This window comes from Equus przewalskii, chromosome 1 (assembly GCF_037783145.1).
Source record: "Equus przewalskii isolate Varuska chromosome 1, EquPr2, whole genome shotgun sequence".
NCBI lineage: Eukaryota > Metazoa > Chordata > Mammalia > Perissodactyla > Equidae > Equus > Equus przewalskii.
The window spans coordinates 147,779,078-147,799,583 of record NC_091831.1 but is presented as its reverse complement, the minus strand read 5'-3'; the positions used below and the strand labels follow the sequence as shown (position 1 = coordinate 147,799,583).

General features: G+C 41.5%; 2 protein-coding genes across 14 annotated transcripts in view; one reads left to right on the top strand and one right to left on the bottom strand.

The window, feature by feature from the left end:
* EXD1 (exonuclease 3'-5' domain containing 1) overlaps positions 1 to 12,122 on the bottom strand; it is a 31,658-nt gene extending 19,536 nt beyond the window's left edge. Inside the window, exons 1-6 of one of the 13 annotated variants that reach the window (XM_008539868.2) lie at positions 11,774 to 12,122; positions 11,361 to 11,482; positions 8,796 to 8,978; positions 3,788 to 3,856; positions 1,391 to 1,448; positions 959 to 1,086 (exon numbers count right to left, since the gene is read on the bottom strand). In XM_008539868.2, coding sequence (XP_008538090.2) covers positions 959 to 1,086; positions 1,391 to 1,448; positions 3,788 to 3,856; positions 8,796 to 8,928 — 388 coding nt within the window. In that variant the 5' untranslated portion in view covers positions 8,929 to 8,978; positions 11,361 to 11,482; positions 11,774 to 12,122. Of the gene's footprint in view, positions 1 to 958; positions 1,087 to 1,390; positions 1,449 to 3,787; positions 3,857 to 8,795; positions 9,052 to 11,360; positions 11,484 to 11,606; positions 11,731 to 11,773 lie in introns of those variants that run through there. The other 12 variants (XM_008539874.2, XM_070583874.1, XM_070583871.1 and 9 more) reach the window with 12 other exon arrangements.
* CHP1 (calcineurin like EF-hand protein 1) overlaps positions 12,119 to 20,506 on the top strand; it is a 41,747-nt gene continuing 33,359 nt past the window's right edge. The window contains exon 1 of the mRNA XM_008539888.2: positions 12,119 to 12,371. Coding sequence (XP_008538110.1) covers positions 12,305 to 12,371 — 67 coding nt within the window. The 5' untranslated portion in view covers positions 12,119 to 12,304. The remainder of the gene's footprint in view (positions 12,372 to 20,506) is intronic.

Here is a 20,506-nt window from a genome sequence, read left to right as displayed (position 1 = left end):
AAATGGATAAATTGTACTTTGTCAACATTTAAAATGTCTGCTCTTTGAGAGAGACTTTAAGAGAATGAAAAGACAAATCACAGACTTGGAGAAAATATTTGCAAAGCATGTACCTGAGAAAGGACTTGTATCCAGAACACATAAAGAACTCTCACCACAGAATAGTAAGAAAACAAATAAGAAAATGAGCAAAAAATGTGAACAGATATTTCACCAAAGATATTCAGAGAGTAAATAAGTACATGAAAAGATTCTCAACATCCTTCATGATTAGGAAAATGATACAACCAAAAAATCCTCCAATAGCTTCTCTTTTCACTTCGGTGTAGAAGCTAAAACCCCTTCAATGATCTACAAAGTCCTCCGTGATCCACTCACCCCACCTCATGTCCTACTACTTCTCTCCTTGCTCCAGCTACACTGATCTCCTTCCTGCTCCTTCAAGATCCTGGCGTGTTCCTATCGCAGGGCCTTTGTACTTCTTCTTTTTTCTGCCTAAAAAACATTTTCCTTGTATACCCCTACAGCTCAATCCCTCACCTCCATCAGCCTTTACTCAAATGTCACCATTTCAGCGAGGCTTGTCCAGAACACACTAAAATAGTAAAACCACCCTCTCCACACACTTCTTGTCTTTCTTCTCTTTTTTTTCGCCTTAGCATTTGTCATTAGCATACTATATATTATACTCATTTATCTTATTTAGTGTCTGTTTCCTGCACCAGAGCTCAATGAAGGCAGGGATACCACACTTCGGTATCCCAAATGTTTGGCATATAGTGTGCACTCAAATATTAAATAAACAAATGAATCACGATATTTTATCTTAATTCAGAGTCTTGAAGCAATGGCGCAGCTGTGCATTCCATATAGAACTTTGACTCAGGGTTACACCAACTCTGAAGAGTTCTGAACCACAATAAAGAGAGCCCGGAAAATACAGAGCCCTGGTACTCACCTGACAGGCTGTACTTGAGGCCATTCAGCAGAGAGGTGCTCGGTGCCTCAGGGGCAGGAGAAGGAGGCTCACATGCATTTAGGTCTTCATCTTTCATTTTATCTGTCTTGGTTCTTTCTGTATTTAGACTATGCTTACAGAAAACAACACTCAGGTGAACTTGTTTTTTGTTGCTGATGCCATACACAGATTGTGCGACACATCAATGGTAAGGACTCTGGACCCCCATTTCATAGAGGACCCATTCATCCACTGTTACTTTGATTTGAAGATACCATCTAAAGATGGAAGAAAACATCCATCTATTTCTTCTCATTTCTATTACCTCAGGCCATTTTAGGAATTACACAGCTAGTGAACTGGAGTTAAGGCTTTCTACCCTAACATGTACACTTGGGTAACATCATAGCTAAGAAAATTATTCCATCATACCTAACAGAAGATGCCTTTTCTCTCACTGCACCTTGTTCCACTTCATCCAGTAGTTCCACTGTAAAATAACCAAATGATGTCCAACAGAGTTCCCCATCTGAAAGCAGTTAACCACCCCCGTCTCCTCCAACTTACAGTCTGACCACGTACCACAAACAGTAATTGGAAATGAAATGTTAGTCCATAGAGGCCTTCAGTGGCCAGCAATAAATATAGCAGAAAAGACTATCCAATGTACTGAAGACTCCTAATATTAGGTCCCCATGAAGCTGCCTTGGTCATTTAGCAGGATTAGGAACCTCTCTACATGTTCCTTTTACCCTTTTGGTTCCAGGGCACCTTTGTGGTCACGCAGATTGGTCCTAGAGATATCTTTTCTTTCCTCTTCATTCCCATCCTAAGGCACTTTCCCTCACACAGTGTACTGTTTGGGGGTTTTCTCTTAAATCGTTCACAGATTTGTCCCTTTCACTCTCACAGGCTGGTGCATTAATAGTTCAGTGACATGAAAGGTAATAAAAGCTAGGCTGAAAATCACAAAAGAAATATGAGAGAAACATTACACAGAGATTCTGAAGCCATTTATTTTTAACCTAACAGTGCGGAGAACGTAGGGAAATACTGTATACCACTGAGTCTAAGATGCACATTTTAAACAGCTCTGAAATTGAATATGATTTACAGCACATGACAGTTTATTGGCAGGTTCTTTTTCTTTCTTAGGGTCGGAAAAGTAATAGTCCACCCTATAATTAATGGCATCTTAGATCCAATTAAGTACACATAGGCACTTTTCAGGGAAAAAGCCTCTCAGCGGCCACTGTGTTTCAAATGTCTCTTTCCCCTGCACTATCTACAAGTGTTGAGTCTGGGACAAAGTGAAATTCACTAAAAACACTGATTAGTCAATTATTATCCTTCATCTTGATAATTCTTATTCAAAGTGCTTTCCAGGGAGACCCCTGCCTGGCTGACTGAGTCACAGCCATCCTTTGAGCTTAAAAATTATGAACAAAGGCCAAGTCCTGAGAAAGAATTAGGAGGAGACGAAATCCATGTATACAGGTCACAAAGCTGGGCAGTGGTCAGCCTTCTCCCGAGTAGGGACATGGTCGCAGTGATTCCTTCCCTTTTATTTATAAACCCATCCATAGCCTGGCTTTGTCCCAGTCTGGAGCTCCGCTCCACTGCAAAGGTTAATAGTTAAAACATAATCAAGAATCCCACTACCAAAGCCACCATCGCCACCATTATAAAAAGGTGTTCAAGGGACAAAGAGTATTGACAGTAGTGTACTCAGTGAGAAAAGACAGTTAGATAGCTGGTTGGACTTGTCTGCTTTGAAGTAGGTCTGGATTGGCAGTCATTAATTTGGTGAGATTTTCATTGCTCCCTAAATTCCACTTCTCTCACTAAACAAAGTAATCTTTCAAGCAGCAGTAACCTCTCATTTACAGGAGTCCTCGCCTCTCCTCACGTCTACCCCAATGGTAAGAAATGCCCAGCTCTGTGAGGTCCCAGATCTCCCATTCCTCTACCCCCTCCATTCCGCACTGATCGACTCCTTCCCTGGAGAGCTCTCTGCTTTTGAGCTCTTGAAAGCAAGAACAGTTCTTACTCCCAACCCTTTTCTCTCATCCCATTTGGTTTGTCTGAAGCACAATGACCAGATGAGCTTCTATATCTACTCTTTTAGGCAAAAAATTGGACCTAGTTTCGCCAAATGACTTTTGCTGGCAGAAATAACGAACAGGGCTGGTTCCTGGAATTCCAAAATCAGAAAAGCTCTGAAAACCAAAAATTTTTTGTAACTCTCTTGGCAGCAAAACCTGAACCGACATACTATTTAGAGTCCTATTTTATTCCACTTAGCATGATTATCCTCTCACTTCTCTGTAGAAATGTGTTTTATTACAGAGTGCTGCCCAGACCTGCTTGAGGTGTTATGCAATATGAACAGTATATACCCTGTGTTAGGCTTTCCAAAAATCTGGAACAATTCTTTATTCTGAAACATTTGGCCCCAAGGTTTCAGATAAGGGTCTGTGAATGTAACGTGAACCTGTAGTGTTCGACTCGTTTGCTGAGCAAGACAATTCCTTTCTGATGAGATTCCTAACTCTGCCTGCTGGCTGAGTCTCTAGTAATGAGCACCAGCAGCCCTCACAGTGTAAAACCAAGATGATCAAAATTCTCTAAGACTATTCTGTTCATGGTACCACCGAAATAGTAAGATAAGGGTCAATTCTCAAATACCAACCTTAAGAATTCATAAATGCAATATTAAAGGCAAGATGTCTCATTTTTGTTTTTTCAAATAATGGAACAGGGCAGAGCACTGAGTTCACTACTTCTGCAAACCCCAACACCAGCATTTAGGGAACAGGAAGTTCTCACCATTTACAATCTCATGCCCAAAAAACATCTTCACGCCTGGGACACTTCGACCAGTCTCCACATTCTTCACTGTTATAGAAAACAATTCATTTGGTTAATAAAAAATAATATTCCCTAAAACTGTAAGAAAATATGATATCTCTCAAAAGTGCTCAAATCCAAGTTTTATAAAAATCCCCAAATTATTTTCCCCAAGGGGTGAAGATGATAAATTACAAAGCTATAGTCTTGAAATAGGTAGTATAAAGAACAGAGGGAACCCCAGAAGGGTCCAAGAGAAACTAAAAGGGCAGTAGTAGTACACTGAATTTAAATTTCCCCCAAAAATATTCTAAGGCCCTTGGGGCTACGGACTATCTATTTATTACATGTCTTGATCTTCACTCCACTGAACTCCAGAAAAAATTTAAGGCACCTGACTACTTCTAGAGTCCACACTCTGTTTCACGTTATGCTTTTTTTAAAAAAATTAGTGCCATGGAGTCGATTCCCACTCCTAGACACCCTGTGTACAGCAGAGCAGAACCCTGCCCTGTCTTTTTTGGCCATCCTCTCACTTTCTGGCACTATATCCAATGCTCCACTGCTATTCATAGGGTTTTCAGGGCCAATTTTTCCGGAAGTGGGTAGCCAGGTCCTTCCCAGCCTATCTTAGTCTGGAAGCTCTGCTGAAAACTGTCTACCATGGGTGACCCTCCTGGTATTTGAAATACCAGTGGCAGAACTTTCAGCATCACAACAACAGGGAGCCACCACAGTATCACAACCAAAAGATGGGTGGTGTGGTTCCCTGACCAGAAAATGAACCCAGGCTACAGAAGTGAGAGCTCCAAATCTTAACCACTAGATCACCATGTCATGCTTCCTGCTGGAAAATATTAATTGTCAGGGAAAACAATCCAACTCCTGGCCCAAATACATGGCTCCTCTGTGAGTAGGTAAGAAGTTTGGATGTCATGCCTACAATATGGTATCATTTTTCTACCTGGAAGTGCTCACAGTGGCTGTATATTTCCATATCTCTTGGCAAACCCAAATAACTGAGTTCAACCCTCACTGTTTCACTGAATATCTTCTTACTGAGGTCAAAGATCACCAACTGCCTATGTGTCAAATCCAAAAAAAAGCTCACAGTCTTATCATACTTGGCTCCCATGCATGCTTTGACAATACTGTTCTCTCCTTTCTTCTTTGGCTTACAGGACACTCTTCGTGTTTAGTTCTTTTCATGCTAATTACCTAGAGCTACCATACTGAGCACCTGCTGTGAGCCAGGCACCGTGCTAATTATTTGCCTACATTTAATTCTCCAGTAACATAATGCCTATCTCCATTAATGAGGAATCTGAGGCTCAGAAAGGCTGAAGATCACACCACTAATAAAAGACAGAGTTAGGATTTAAGCCCAGGCCTCAGTGATCTTAACACACATCTAGTAACCAGAGTTACACTGTCCCTGATTTTCTCCTTCCAATCTCCTTAGCTACCTATACCACCTCTGCTTGCCCCTTACACCTTAATTGGCCCCAGGATCATGTTCTTCATCCTTTTTCCTTCTCCTTGAATGATCACATCTACTTCCTAGTTGTCCTGACATCCATTATTTCTCCAGAATGGATTATTTCTCTAAGCTCCACTCTCACTTTCAACTTACTAATAGCTGACTTTCTGTAAGATTTGCAAACTGAGATCATTATCTTCTCCCAGTGTCTAACCAATCTGCTCCTCTTCCCATTTCTATCAGTTAATAACAGCACTATACGCCTAATTTGAGTCATAAATGTGGGAACTACTTTCCATTGTCTTTGAGGATCTAATTGATTACTAGGTTGCTTATCCCATCTCCTAAGCATTTCTAGAATCCATCTTCTCATCTCCATTCCTTGCCGAGCCTTAACTCCGACCCCATCATTTCCCTTTGTCAGGTCCCTTGATTGTCTGAATAGTTCCCTGTCTATTCTCCTTGCCTGAGTTTCTCCCTCCTTCAATCCTTCCTTCACACTGCTGTCATAGTGACATCACTCCCTGCTTCATCCAGATGGCACATGAAACTAAGAAACAAGTGTAAAGAAATATGTTCAACCTCTTTAGGAGTATTTTCTAAACGTGCAAAAATGAAATATCACTTTTTGCCTATAAAACTAGCAAAAATTAAGGGAAGACATATATTAGCATTTAAAAAAAAATCCAGTGCTAGATTATTTACTGTAATTCACACACACATTACTAGTAACAAGAGTAAAAAGGCACAATCCTTTTGAAAAACTATTTGGAAATACTCATCAAAAACATTTAAAATAGGGGCCAGCCCAGTGGCATAGTGGTTAAGTTTGTGAGCTCTGCTTCAGTGGCCTGGGGATTGCCAGTTCAGATCCTAGGCACAGACCTACACACTGCTTATCAAGCAATGCTGTGGCAGGCATCCCACATATAAAATAGAGGAAAATTGGCACAGATGTTAGCTCAGGGCCAATCTTCCTCGAGCAAAAAGAGGAGGATTGGTGGCAGATCTTAGCTCAGGGCTAATCTTCACCAAAAAAATAAATAAATAAAAAATTTAAAATATTCCTAACTTTCACCAGTAATTTCACTTCTAGGAATTATTCCTAAGAAAATAATAATAAGATATAAGAAATATTAAATTTTATAATTATAATTTATAATCATAAATATATTAATATAAAACTGCATTTTATAATTATAACTTATTATAATGATATAGTGTTATTTATAATTATAAAATAAAACAAATATTTTAAAAGTTTTTAAGTTTTTTGCTTTAAAATGTTTAGCCACTAAATTGAAGTTTTAAATAACATGAGAAAATGCTTGTTACAGTCTTAACTAAAAAAAAATTGTATATGTGATATACCTGACAATATGTCAACCATATAAAATCTGTGCAATTAAAGACTAGAGAGAAATATACTAAAATACTTCACTGGACTGAATGTTTCGTTAAACAAGCACGTGTAATTTACTGATTGTTGTCTACTCAATGCCTTTTATTCAGGCTATCATTGTGCTCAGTTTTCCCATGGTCAGTGGTGGTCTACTGGATTTCTAGGGCATCTCTTTAAGGGGACTGACTCAGCTGAGGGGAACACCCTTCCTCCCCTCTGTAACTCTACCAGCTATCGTATGACCTTGAGGTTTGAAGGCAGGTGCTAAAGATGGTAGAGCAGAAAGATGAGAATCCATCTCTTGGATTCTCTTGGAGAGATCCAAGAATCTTGGATCCCGACAAGCTTTGGGGAGAGTCACAGTAGCCCTGAGATGCCTGCCTTCTTTTATACGAGAGAACAAACTCCTAAATTGTTTAAGCCACTGGAAGTGAATCTGTTTCTAGCAGCTGAGCATGGTTCTTAACTGACATGACATTAAAAATTTCAGGCAACTATCCTAAAAGCTTCTATGCCTCCCACTTAGAAAATCTTTCAGATTGTTCCTCATTGCTTTCAGTAGTGTCCAAATGCTATGTTATATAAGCTCCTTCTGATTTGTCCCATGCTTACTTCTCCAGTCTTCTCTCTCACCGTAGCCTCATACTGAAATTTACTTAGGTTTTCTAAATGCACCAAGTTTTTATGTCTCTATATTTTTGTACATGCTGCTACTTCTGTTTAAAATAATAAACCTCTCAAAGTGTGCTTCCCCAGCACAGTATCAGCATCACCTGGAAACTTGTTAGAAATGCAAATTCTTGGGCTCCACCCCAGACCTTAAGCATCAGAAACTTGTGGATGGGGGCCCAGCAATGTGTGTTTCAACAAGTCTTCCAGGTGATTCTGATGCACAGATAAAGTTTGAGAACCAGTGGCTTAAAACCACCTTTCCCTCTTTTCCCATCCAGTTAACACTTACTTACCCCATGAAGTCGCACCATCAATTCCTCCTTTGGGAAGCCTTCCCCACTGTCCTAACCCTACCACTCCCACATCTAAACTAGCTGAACCTTTGTGTTTCCACAGCATCTTGTGCGTTCCTCCATCAGAGAGGATATCACACTGTATTATATCTTTCTACTCACTTTTCTGTCTGCTTATTAGATTAAGTTTTTTTAAGGACAAGGACCATGTTATTCTTATCTATGTCTCCGGTACGAAGCATAGTGCCTGGAATATAAAACTATCAATGATTACTGAATGAATTAATATTGCAAAAGCCTGGTATAGTCCCATCCTAGCCCATAGAAGTCTATTTTAACTCATAATGTGGCTTAACAAAAATACTAATCTCTCAAATGCCATTTATACATGTTTCAATCGTGAACTTGAAACTTATCATGCCAGGAAACAACTACCGCAGCAAGTTAATATTCTAGCTGAATAAAAAACTATATATTGGCGTTTCAAGGTGAACACATAGAGGAGCTAGGAGGTAACATGCCCACAGAGGACATGGAAACTCCAAGCTCCTTCTCACATACTTTGCCCTATGTATCTCTTCCATTTGGCTCTTCCTGAGTTGTATCCTTTATAAAAAATTGGAATTGAAGCTGGAGGTGTAGAGGCTACCTTGCGACCATGAGGATACCAGATGATCGCTGAGGTGGGAGAGCAGGAGCACAAGACATCTGGTCCCTCCTGGCATCTTTGAGCCACTGCACTATTCCTCAGTAGCCTACCTCTGGACTTCTTTTTGCATGAGAGTAATTAACCCCTTACTGACTTTGTGAATTTGTCATTGAAGCCAAAAGCAATTCTATCTAATAGAGTGGTTATTTTTTATTGCAAAGTGCATAAGGAGAGAAATTAAAAGAAGTAGTCAATTAAAAAAAACTATGCTGAAAATTTCCACTATCACATCAATAAAAGTATAGAAGTGGGGACAAGCCAGCATATGGAGCCCCATTGTTCTGTTAGAGAAAATACCATTCTAATCTTCTTTTCACCCCTAAAATAGGAATAATGTGTCCCTCCCAGTTGCTAATGGAGTCCAGAGCCATCACCTAAACTCAGTTATTAATCTCTTAAGAGGCGGACGATTATGAAAAATAAAATAAGACCTTTCTTCAGGACAACAATCTTGTTAGGGTCGACATGCTGGAGCACTCCCTCAAAGATGCCACAAACCAACGTGAGTTTCACCCTTCTCCACAAAATCTGATTGAGGAAATGGTAGTCACTGCTGGGATCCATGCTTTTTGATTCCAAAAGCAGTCTTCAAATAATCTTTAAGCATCCAAACACTTGAAAATAAAAGAGATCTATGATTTTTAAACTATTTTTTAGGAAACAAGGTTATTTCCCCTTTCTTCATACCTGCAAGGGATAAGAAAAATAAAAATATGAGAGTGATTCAGATTTGTTCATCTTTGTAGAATAATAATGGAAAAAGGATCCTTGCAAGCACCAACTCTCATTTATACACAGGAAACTGAAAACTATAAGACTGCAGGCAAGGTAGGCTTGGCTTCTCTGTCTATAAAATGGTGTAATACCACCTGTCCTTGTTTAGCTAAATGGAACAAGCAGAACATTTAGATGCTTTCTAATGGCACATACATATATCTTCTTAATACCAACCAAAAAATTAAAAGAATAAAAAAACTGACATTGGCAAAACACTTGCCAAGACAAGCTGCCATAAACCATTTACCCAGAAATGCCTGGAATCTAACCTCTTCTGGATCTAGCCTCTTCTAGATTAGAAACATTTCCAGTTTGACATTGTTACGAACCAAAGCGTAAGTGACTTAGAACTATCACAATTTATGCATTTCCAATCCAGCTGCCATGTCACTGCAAGGGCTATTCCACCCCACCCTGGTCACAGCTTACGGACTGGACTGCTGTACTGTCACCCAACCAGTCACGTGCACCCTGACACATTAAACTGCCACATGCCATACATTGGTTTTGTAAAATTCAACTGTCTTTGTAAAAATGATGCATGGTCATAAAGTATAACAATGCAGAAATGTACACAAAAAACTTTACCTTGCAGAAATAACTATCATTCATAATAGATACTTTTATATTCTTTAGTGTAATACTGTAATTTAAAAGATGAATCCTTTTTTAAAAGTATCTTTTAGAACAATCCTGTTATTTGGACGTCCTTGTATTTAGAACCCCAGATAAACATTCCTCTACAGTAGTTTAAATTTAAAAGCTGCTTGCCTTTGCCACACTAGGAACAGTCAACTAGTGAATTTTGCAATTTACTTTAACTATAAAACAGTGATGAGGGGCCGGCCCCATGGCCGAGTGGTTAAGCTCGCACACTCTGCTTCAGTGGCCCAGGGTTTCGCCAGTTCGAATCCTGGGCGTGGACATGGCATCCCACATGCCACAACTAGAAGGACCCAACTAAAAATACACAACTATGTACTGGGGGGTTTTGGGAGAAAAAGGAAAAATAAAATCTTTAAGAAAAAAAAAAGAAACAATGAAATAACTAAGGCCTCATTCAACTAGGAAGGTGAGAAGTTACATAGCATTTTTAGCCAGATATATAACCTATATTTTTCTATTTTAAGGTCTAGAAAGTATTATCACAAATATTATTTGTTGCCTACAACAACCATTACCTAATTTACAGATGTAGAAATTGAGGCCTAAAGATTTAAGACAACTGCCCAAAGTCAAACAGCTAGAAGGTAGGGAACCTGACCCAAAACCAGGTCCCTAGCAGAGGATGTGTGTAATCTAGCACAAGACCAAGGCTTACGCATCCAGAAAGAACATAAAACAAGTCACCAGAGTGCCTGAGAAAATCATTCTTCTTTGTTCAAGTCAACCCAACAGGCAAAAGGGGAATTTTTACAGAAACAAAAGAGGACATAAAACTGGAAAAAACAGCCCTTAATAGAGGCACAATTTATATTTTTAAAAGATACATAAGAAATAAAAATTTGTGAAACGCTTGAACCATAAGGACACTTAAGAAATCTTAAGTAAATCAGAAAAACGTTAACACAAAGCAAAGAAAGCTTTGACTGAGGACAGCTGCAAATGGTAAGACGCAAGATTAGTAAGAAAAAAGGATCTAGAAACCGTCTTAAGGTAGTCTCAGAAAAGGGTCATTCATGTCGCTGACATCAAGGTATTTCTATCATACCTATACCGGCAAGATAAAAAGAAGCTTCTGTGGGTTCTAGACGTGACATATCCAAAATGTCACACTCTGCACGTGAAGGCACACATCACTAGGTCAGACAAGAGCAGATCAAACATGAAAACAGCTCAGTGCGGCTAGAATTTAGGCCTCATGCTAAGGCGTCAAAGCCTTAGGTAAAGCTTAAAACCAGTAACCTCAGTTGACTTGGGCAGCTGGCTAAGACAGCGTCCCATACCGTTCAGGTACTAGGCAGTAGTGGTCAGAAGTTGCTTCTTCCCTATCTCAGACCGGCTCTGTACAATGCATCCCTCCAGGCAGGGGTGGGGAGGCGGTGTAAAGGCATTGAAGCCCCAGGAAAAGAACTGGATCACCTGAGAGGGTGCACTAATCTAAGGGGTGGCTTTAAACGTTTTCAAGAAAACAAACAAAAATATGCCATAAGAACAAAATGCAAAATTCCTCATTTTTAAGGCAAAATAAGAAACTTCAAATAAAGGGCGGGCCATACATTAAGAATTCACTGTCCTCCGCCTTTAGGGTTTTTTGTTTTGTTTTGTTTTCCGAAGGCAGTTTGAGAAGTCCTGTCCCAATTTCGGGCAAATGGTGAGTTCCTCGAGCTTCAGTCTTGAACTAAAAAAAAGGAGAGACTTCTGTTAAGGAAGAACTCTCGGGGAGTTCTAAAGCCGCGGTGACGGTTATCAAGCGACAGCCCCAAAACCCAACTGGAGAAAAGCACGCAACGCTGGGAACCCACACCGCAGACCAGACGCCAGCGCGGCTGAACGAGGAGTCCCCCGAGGAGCCAATCGGCGCGCTGCACCGAGGCAGGCTCCCGAGCGCCCCCTGCGGCCGGGAGGAGAGAGGGCCTCCAGGAAAAATGAGGAGTTGCAACTCCCAGCATGCAGTTCCCAGGAGACACACCCTGCTGTTCCCCGGAGCGACGTTTTGTCTGTTTTTATTGTTTCTCTCCGCAAACCATACCCCTTGTAGGATGGGATGTATAGTGTGAGAGTTCTGTGAGAAACGGGTTGGCTACGCTGCCTGCCGCAGGTTAGTTTGTTGTAAAGCGGCGCGTCGATGGCGTTGCCCTTTTAATTGCGGTCGCTAGGGCCAGCGTGGCATTGCCCTTTTAAGGCCGGTGGTATCACGGTTCCGGGGGCGTGGCCCGCCTTTGGCGAGGCCCGGCTCGGCGCCGGGCTGATTCATTCCGGGGCTGGAGCCGGGATCATCAACGTCGCCTCCTGCGCCGGGCGCAGCCTCGCTCCTCATTGGCTGGTCCTCGGGGCCGCCCTCCTCCGCGCGCCACCCCTGGGTTCCCTCCCCGGTCTGCAGTGGAAACGCTGCCGTCTCCCTTCTTGACCCCTGGCCCATCCTCCCCTCACACCCTCCCTCCCTTTCGCCACCGCCGTCGCGTCTGGCGCCCCGGCTCTCGGAGGGGCTCCCGGCTCGGTGATGGGGTCTCGGGCCTCCACGTTACTGCGGGACGAAGAGCTGGAGGAGATCAAGAAGGAGACTGGCTGTGAGTTCGGGTCAGGGGTGGGAACGCGGCCGGGCGCCTCCGGCTGGCCTCAGGACCGAGGGCGACTGTCGCTGAGGTCTGGAGGTGGGGTGCTCGGAGGTTGCGGAGTCCTGGGCAGCCTCCAGCGCTGGAGCTTCGGGGCCGAGGGCTGGAGGACCTGTTCTTCCAGCTGTAGCTACCCGGAGCGGGGCACTGGCTCTTGTGGCACTGTCCTTCCTCTCAAAGGCGGGAGTCGCGATCACCCGTAGAGCCCAGACACCTCTCTTTTCTTCTCCCCCTACTCGTGAAAGTCCCCGAACGCCTTTCCTTTATCTTTCCTCGCACCAACCTCAAATTCAGGAACTCTGGATGGATCCTGTAGAAAACAGTCCGTTCCTGTGACGTTTCTGGGAAAGGACTTAAAACCGCTGACAGCTGTGGGAAATCACAAACAAATCCTTGCCACAACTGGAAAAATAAACCCAGAAAGCAAGATCGTGTAGTAAGGCTTTGGAAGACTAACCTGGTGATGGGGTACCTTTAAAAAATTAGGAGTTGGAGAGTAGGAGACTAATTTCATTCTGAACTTGGGGAGAAAAAGCACGGATACTGTGACCACCAGTTTTTTCCTTACACTGAGGATGCTTCCTGTCCTAATTTCAGATATATTGATTTTTATTATGCTGGTGTATTTTATGCAGTCTCTGTGGAAATTGGGTGTGCTCCAAAAATCTGTGTGAATTTGTACTAGGAACTGATTTTTTATGGTTATTTCTCTTCCTTATTAACCTGAACAAAAGGGTAACAGGGCTTTGGGAATTCGGAAGCTCTGTAAAACTCCATCACACATTTGTTTAGCCCTTGATAACACATACAATGTTTTCTCAGAAATCCTTTATGACTCATGTGTTGTATATGAGTTATTTAAACATCTGAGCTCTTATCTCTTTATGGTACCTGTCTTTGAGAATGAGGTGACCCGTAAGTAACTCCGTGGCCCATATGCAGATGATATGGAAGGATGCTGGAGGAACTACAGAATTACTCAGGCCGCTGTGGCCTGAGGTAAATTAAATGCTGCTCTATGCTTTCTGAAAAATTTAATTTTCTAGAATCGTCAAGTTGGAAGGATCTTATCCAGCCCACCCCTTGTCAGGTTGGTTTAATGCTTTCAGCATCCCCTAACATATGGCCCTTACATCTCTCCGTAAAGACCTTTAACCATGATGAGCTCACTACCTACAAATGCAATCCTTTTTGTGATTTTGGGTGAATGACAGAAAATAGTTAGCTGTTTACAATGTGCAGTACTTGTTTGGCCACTTGACCTTATGGTCGTTTAATGACTTAATCTGACTCCAAGAGGAGAAATATAGGCGCTTTGGATTCAGCAAGCATTTTATTCCATTTTGTGTCGATGACCTCTGGCCACGCTTGTAATATAAGAACCACTTTAGGTCTAAAGTGACACCAGAATTAAAGCATTTGTGCTTAAAATAAAAAGTCATATAAGGAGGAAGTGTAAACCATAGTGAGGATAGGAAAAAGCTATTTTTGCCTCAGTATGAAGGGAACAGTAATCCCATTCTGGTTTATTTTCATTAAGCCAAATGAAAGGTCCTGGATTGCTGTAAACCTCTGGGTTATTTTACTATATGACTTGTGGACAAACAGAATTAAGTACTCCTGGAAGAGCTATTTTTCTGGTTGCCAAAAAGTGAATCAAGCCTGAGGGAGATTCTCAACCACAACCAGTGCAAACATACATATTGAGCCAGAAAGCTTAATGAAACAAGTACCTCTTGAATCTTCCAGTGTCTGTATTCAGTACTATGCTTGGTACTCAAAGCACATGGTCCCAAAAGATGCCTACAAGAGTTAGGATTAGCATCATACATTAGATAGCTGGAATTCTGTGGCACCCACCTTCAGAACTCAAGGAAGACGGAGTCCTTGTGGGCTGGCCTTGTGGAGGACAGGAATTGGGTCTTAATACATGCATGAACGGATTAGATTTGGATAAAGTAACCTAGGGCATTTTGGGTGGCTTCCAGGAGCATTCTCCCCTAGGCTGCTATGCAGTCATTCCTCTGCCTTGGGAGTTGAGCCATCACTTTATCCAGTTAGTGCCCATAAGCAGAGTTGAATTTTAAAGCAGTAATTTTAGCATGATGCAAAAGGTTTGGAAGAATAAAAACAACAGATACCTGAGGGTGGGGTAGAGAGGTGGAATTTGTCCTTGTTTTCATCTGCTTCTTGTTCCATTAAGAGTTTGGGGAACTATCAGTCAGAAACACTTCAAGTGAAGAACACTGTAAAGACATTTCATGACTCCCTTGGCCAGTAAGAAAATGTAGCATAATTGAGGAAAACTGACTTTATATTCAATATGAAAGCTCTGACTATATTTAAACTTATTTTTTGTAAGTCTAAATTGATTAGAATTCACATATGACTAGTTTAGCTGGAATTTGAAATTTAATCTCTAAATGTTTGGAAAAGTAATTCTAGGTGAGAATTAACCGTAAGCCTCAGTTTCATCATCTGTAAATGTGAATAATAATAGTACCTACTTTATAGGATTCTTATGAGGATTAAATGAGATAAATTATGTAAACTACTTAGAATAGTGCATAGTATATTATAAGTGCCAGGTACGTGTTAGCTATTATTAATTTGAACCACAGATAACAATCATCTTATTGGGAAAATACCATTTGCATTTGCTAGTTATTATAAAACCTTTGTCTAGGAGCTGGCCTGGTAGCATAGCAGTTGGGTTTATGCACTTGGCTTTGGAGGCCCCGGGCTTGGATCCCAGGCGTGGACCTAGCGCCGCTTGTGAAGCCATGCTGTGGCAGGAGTCCCACAAACAAGATAGAGGAGGATTGGCGGTGGATGCTAGCTCAGGACTAATCTTCCTGAAAAAAACACACAGCTATGTCTAGGGCTATCTAACTAGGGAGGTGACAGCATTTTATACTTTCCTGTTTTCAGGTGTCATTAGATTAGGAATCAAGTACAGATGATGTTTTCCCAATTCTAAGGAAATAAGACTTTTAAAGGAGTAAAAATTCTGATGTTTCTAACAGTTTAAAAAAAACACTGTCTAAAAACACTTTATGTTGGCATAAAACGTTTGCTGTATTGTCTTTGTTCTATTACATTCTTTCACACTTAAGTATTTCCATAAATTAAAGCTCATTTGAATAAAAGTTGTCATTAGGTGGAAGGTCATTAGTGTCTTGGGAGTTTCTGTAATCTCCACTCTTAATTCACTAAATGTAGCAATAACCTGGCTGTGAATTATTCAAAACCTTTTTTTTAAAAAATAGCCACTTAGTCTGTGAGAAACAATTCATGCCAACTGAGAAGTAATGAGTGCAGATTCATTTATTTTTAGTCTCTATCTTCTGATATGTGTCGTGTGGTATGGGGAGGGTGTTGAACAGGTTTAGGAGGTGAGTTCTACAGGCTGGTGAGGTTTTGTTTGCTTGAAAGGGTGTAATGATACTAGGAACTAGTGTGAGTTTCTCTACAGTTGCAACACAGAGCACAAGCCTGGCAAAGGCAATTGCTTGAGAATAACTTCCTGGGCTAGAACGTAAGTGGAAGTTCAACTTGAGGCTGCTACTACCTCAAAATGCAGGGCGTCTTCATGGCCCTCACCTGCCCGGCCATGGTGCCTGAAGGTTCTGTCATTACAGAAGACCCTGCTGTCTTCTGGCTCCTATTGAAATGGAAATAAACATGTAACTAATACCTTTGACTGGTTTTGGGTTAAGTGATTTGTAAGGCTTTGTACTCCCTACCCCCCAACTTATGATGAAAAATTTCAAATATACAGAAAAGTTAAAATAGTGTGATGAACATCCGTATACCTTCCACTTTAATTCAACGATTGTTAACATTTTGCTGTATTTGCTTTGTCTGTTTATATGTATTTTTTGATGAACCATTTGAAAGTTGCAGATAGTGGAACTCTTTGCCCCTAAATACTTCTGCATGTATCTCCTGGGAATAGGAATTTTTCCCACATAACCACAATGCTATTACCACACTTAAGAAAGTTGACTGTAGTTCTGTAATATCATCTACCATGCAAATTTTCCCTTGTTATAGGGAGGTAGTTTGGTTTTTTAAATGTCTTTTAAGTCTCTTTTAATCTCTAGATTCCCTAAGGGAGCAGGCCAGCTCTTAAAGTCCTCTCATCAGGAAACGGGAAATGTTGGGGTGTCGAGTGTTCAGGAGGAGTGGTTAAGGGTACAGTTTTCAACTTCTCAGTCCTTTACCTAGAGTTACCTTTGGTTGCACTTGTGTGCCTTACCTAGGTCATCAATCTCTTCTTCTGCATTAAGATCTAGGATTAAAGGCAAGGGCACAATAACTTTTTTCTTACTCCCTTTTCTTCTTTTTTTTTTAAAGATTGGCACCTGAGCTAACAACTGTTGCCAGTCTTCTTTCCCCCCTGCCCCCGCTTTTTCTCCCCCAAGCCCTCCAGTACATAGTTGTATATTTTTAGTTGTGGGTCCTTCTAGTTGTGGCATGTGTGATGCTGCCTCAACTGCCTCAACGTCGTCGTGGCCTGACGAGCAGTGCCGTGTCCTCGCCCAGGATCCGAACCGGTGAAACCCTGGGCCGCCAAAGGCAGAGCGAGTGGCCACTCGGCCACGCGGCTGGCCCCTCCCTTTTCATTTTTATTCTTCCCTCTGCCATTCCTCCTTAGTGCTTGGCACTTCCTCCTCTGAGCACAAGGCAGTGATGATAGAAAGGAGGAGGATTAGCAGGGTCTTTGAAGTAATCGTTCAACAATATAAAATAATTATTTGCCCTCCTGTGGAGAAAAATATAGCTTCCTTCAAAACATGTCCGTGTGTACAGTCTTTTCTGAGAGTGAGTGTCAACTGAGACTTCCTTTGGGTTACCAAGAGTGGTGTAGGTTTTGGACCCCTGTCCAGCTAGCCTCGTGCCTTCTGGTGGGAATAGTTTACTGGAAACCTGTCCTGCCTTCGTTCCAGGCAGCTCCAGTAACCTTTGTGCTCCGTGAATTTGCTCTGAGCTCTATGCCTTGGAGGTTGCTTTATATTCTTTGTCCTAGTGGATTTAGCCCCTAAATAAAAGCTATCTTTCTTTCTTTGTTCTTTTTTTTGTTAACAGAGCTAACAAATAAAAGAGTAACAATAGCATGATAACATTAACTCTGAAATTTAGGAGATAGATTGAGGTGTGACCATATTGAGTTACGTTAAAAGTTGACGTTTGGCTGCATATTTCTCCACTGATTTCCATATAACCCAGTTCATTCTGGAAGGCAGCAATTTTATGGTGGTTTGGCCACTTATTTATTTATTTATTTTTTGAGGAAGATTAGCCTTGAGCTAACATCTACCACCAGTCCTCCTCTTTTTTGCTGAGAAAGATTGGCCCTGAGCTAACATCCATGCCCATCTTCCTCTACTTTATAAGTGGGACACCCGCCACAGCATGGCTTGATAAGTGGTGCGTAGGTCCGTGCCTGGCATCTGAACCACTGAACCCCTGGGCTGCCAAAGCACAGTGGGCGAACCCAACCACTGCGTCACCAGATCAGCCCATATGTATTTATTTTTAACATATTGGTAAATTATGAACTCAAGCTGCCATAAACTGATCTTTTTTTTCCCCTGAAAGATGAGGTGTAATGCCATACCAGTACTTGCTAAGGGAATTATTAAAATCAAACTGTAAAAGGTTTCAGTGCCCAGTTTCTTCAGATGATGATCTAAATTAGAAAGATGTCTGATGGTTCATGTGTTAGTTGAAGAGGTTGGACTAGATGACAACGTTCTTCCCAATTTTAAAATTGTGTAAATCACTATACATACTTATATATACAGGTATGGAATTTTTAGAAGGATTCACAAGAGACTGGTTATAGTGTCTGCCTCTGGCAAGGGAGCCTGGGGAACTCAGTTGTTAGGGAGACTTGTCATTGTTTAGACTTTTGTACTATTTGCATTTTTACCACGTGCATCCATTATTTTCTCAAATTAAAAAAACTGATATAAAAATACAATTTGAACATTTTCCTTGTTAAAGAAAAGTAATCTGAACTATATAATACTCTTAAGTACTAAAAACTGATCCAATGGACTAAATATCAGGCAGTTATTAAAAAGGACTCCAATATAGAAAAAATATGCATAAATAAGTGAAAAATAAACTATTACAACTAGGTAAAGTGTACCTGTCACTGATAGTAGATAGGATAAACAGAAATGAAAACAGTGGTGTTGAGGTTGTGAATGAATTTGGTTTTTCGAAAAATCTTTTGGGGGGCCAGTCCCACGGCAGAGTAGTGAAGTTCGCACCCTACGCTTCAGCAGCCCAGGGTTTCGCCAGTTCGAATCCTGAGCACGGGCATGGCACCACTCATCAAGCCATGCTGAGGTGGCATCCCACATGCCACAACTAGAAGGATGCACAACTAAAAATACACAACTGTGTACCGGGGGAGCATGGGGAGAAAAAGGAAAAATAAAATCTTAAAAAAAAAAAATCTTTTGGGAAAGTTAGTCATTCTTTAACTGACTTATTTTTGTTAAACTAAAGGGAACTTTAGTTCTACGGCAGCCTTTGAGGCCTGAGGCCAAAGCCGGGGTAAACTGGTCAGGTTCCTGAAGAAGACGGCTGTGGCTGGCAGAATCAAGAGCAAGGTGGAGATTAATTAGTGCAGCAGTAAAACTGTACCTTCAGGCTCATGATGTAAAGATGATGATGGTGATAATAGCTAACCTGGAGTGCTCACTGTGTGCCAGACGCTTTGAAGGCACTTTCCTCTCGTGGACTTAGTTGGTTCACTCCATAACCCCATGCACTCACCCCTCACTGGCAAGCGGTGGTGCCCTGAATGGAGTCAGAGTCTGTCAACCTGACCCTCACAAGAGCATACTCTTTACACGGAACTGTGCCACCCGCCTAGCTGGCACAAAGGTCCACAACTGCTTCCTCAGTGCCTGGACCCCTGCTGGCTCTCCCCTGGCTGGGAATGATTCTGGCTTCTTCTCTGCTCTCTGCTCTCCTTAGAGAGCTAGTCCAGGACGGAGCCGGGCTTGTGGTGAAACCTGATGCCGGAGAGTTCACAGCTGCACCTACTGTGTCCTCTCACCCTAACTCTGGGCCACTCACTTCCTCCTCCCCCCGCCGTCCTGCTGCGCCCCTGTTTGCTTTGTCCCATTGTTCCTAAAACTGCAAGTAAGCTGGGGGAGGAAGACGACTACCAGAACTCTTTGGGCCACCTCTTTAAACTCCTGAAGGTACAGCCTAGGACAAAGTTCACACTTACCACACCCTGTTTGGCTGTTGTCTTTTCTCCTTTGATAACTCTTTTTTTTCCTCCTACCTCCAATCTGCTGAGGCTAAACTGTTTGCCAGAAATTCCTTTTTGCATTTTCAAAGTTTTATACCTGCGGTTATTACCTCATTTTAATTGTCAGCTTGTGCCTCAGTTAATCCAAAATGAGGAGCAAGATAGCTTCCTTGTAGATGTCATCTGGTGATAACGTGACTATTTGACAAATTGCCTAATTTGCTTTTTGGGAGCCCATTCCTTTATTGGGAACTCAGTGGAGCTCATGCAGTCTGAGAAAAGAGGCTGACCCAAGGCTGTCGTGATCTTTTACCCAAAGATCAGTCGCAAAGGAAAAGATAAAGCCACTAATGCTTGGTAAAGGAGTAAACTAGATTTAAAAAACAGAATCTCTTTGATGTACCCCAGTCTTTAATTCAGTACAAGTTAGCTACCCACCAGTGCCAGCCGGAAACATCAAACTGATTCATAGGTGTGTGGTTTTAATCAAAGCATGCATTTTTATAGCCTCTAAGTCAGGGCACTGAAAGGTGAAAGGTTCACAATTTCCCCTTAAACTAAATTTAGCTTTGTTTTGTTAAATCTTAACCACCTGGCATTTAACACATAGTCTTAATTTAGCCTAGACTTCATTCCTGAGAGTCAGTTTTGATTGCTCTTGATTTAGTTATTTTCCAACTTCTTTTGTTCTTTAGGTTTTAAACTTTCTGCCTTGATACTCTAGAAATCAGTTAGAGTTGAGACATCTCCCCATTTTACTCACTTTGAAGCATTTAATAGTGGGCTGGGACCAGAAGGGCAGCTGGCT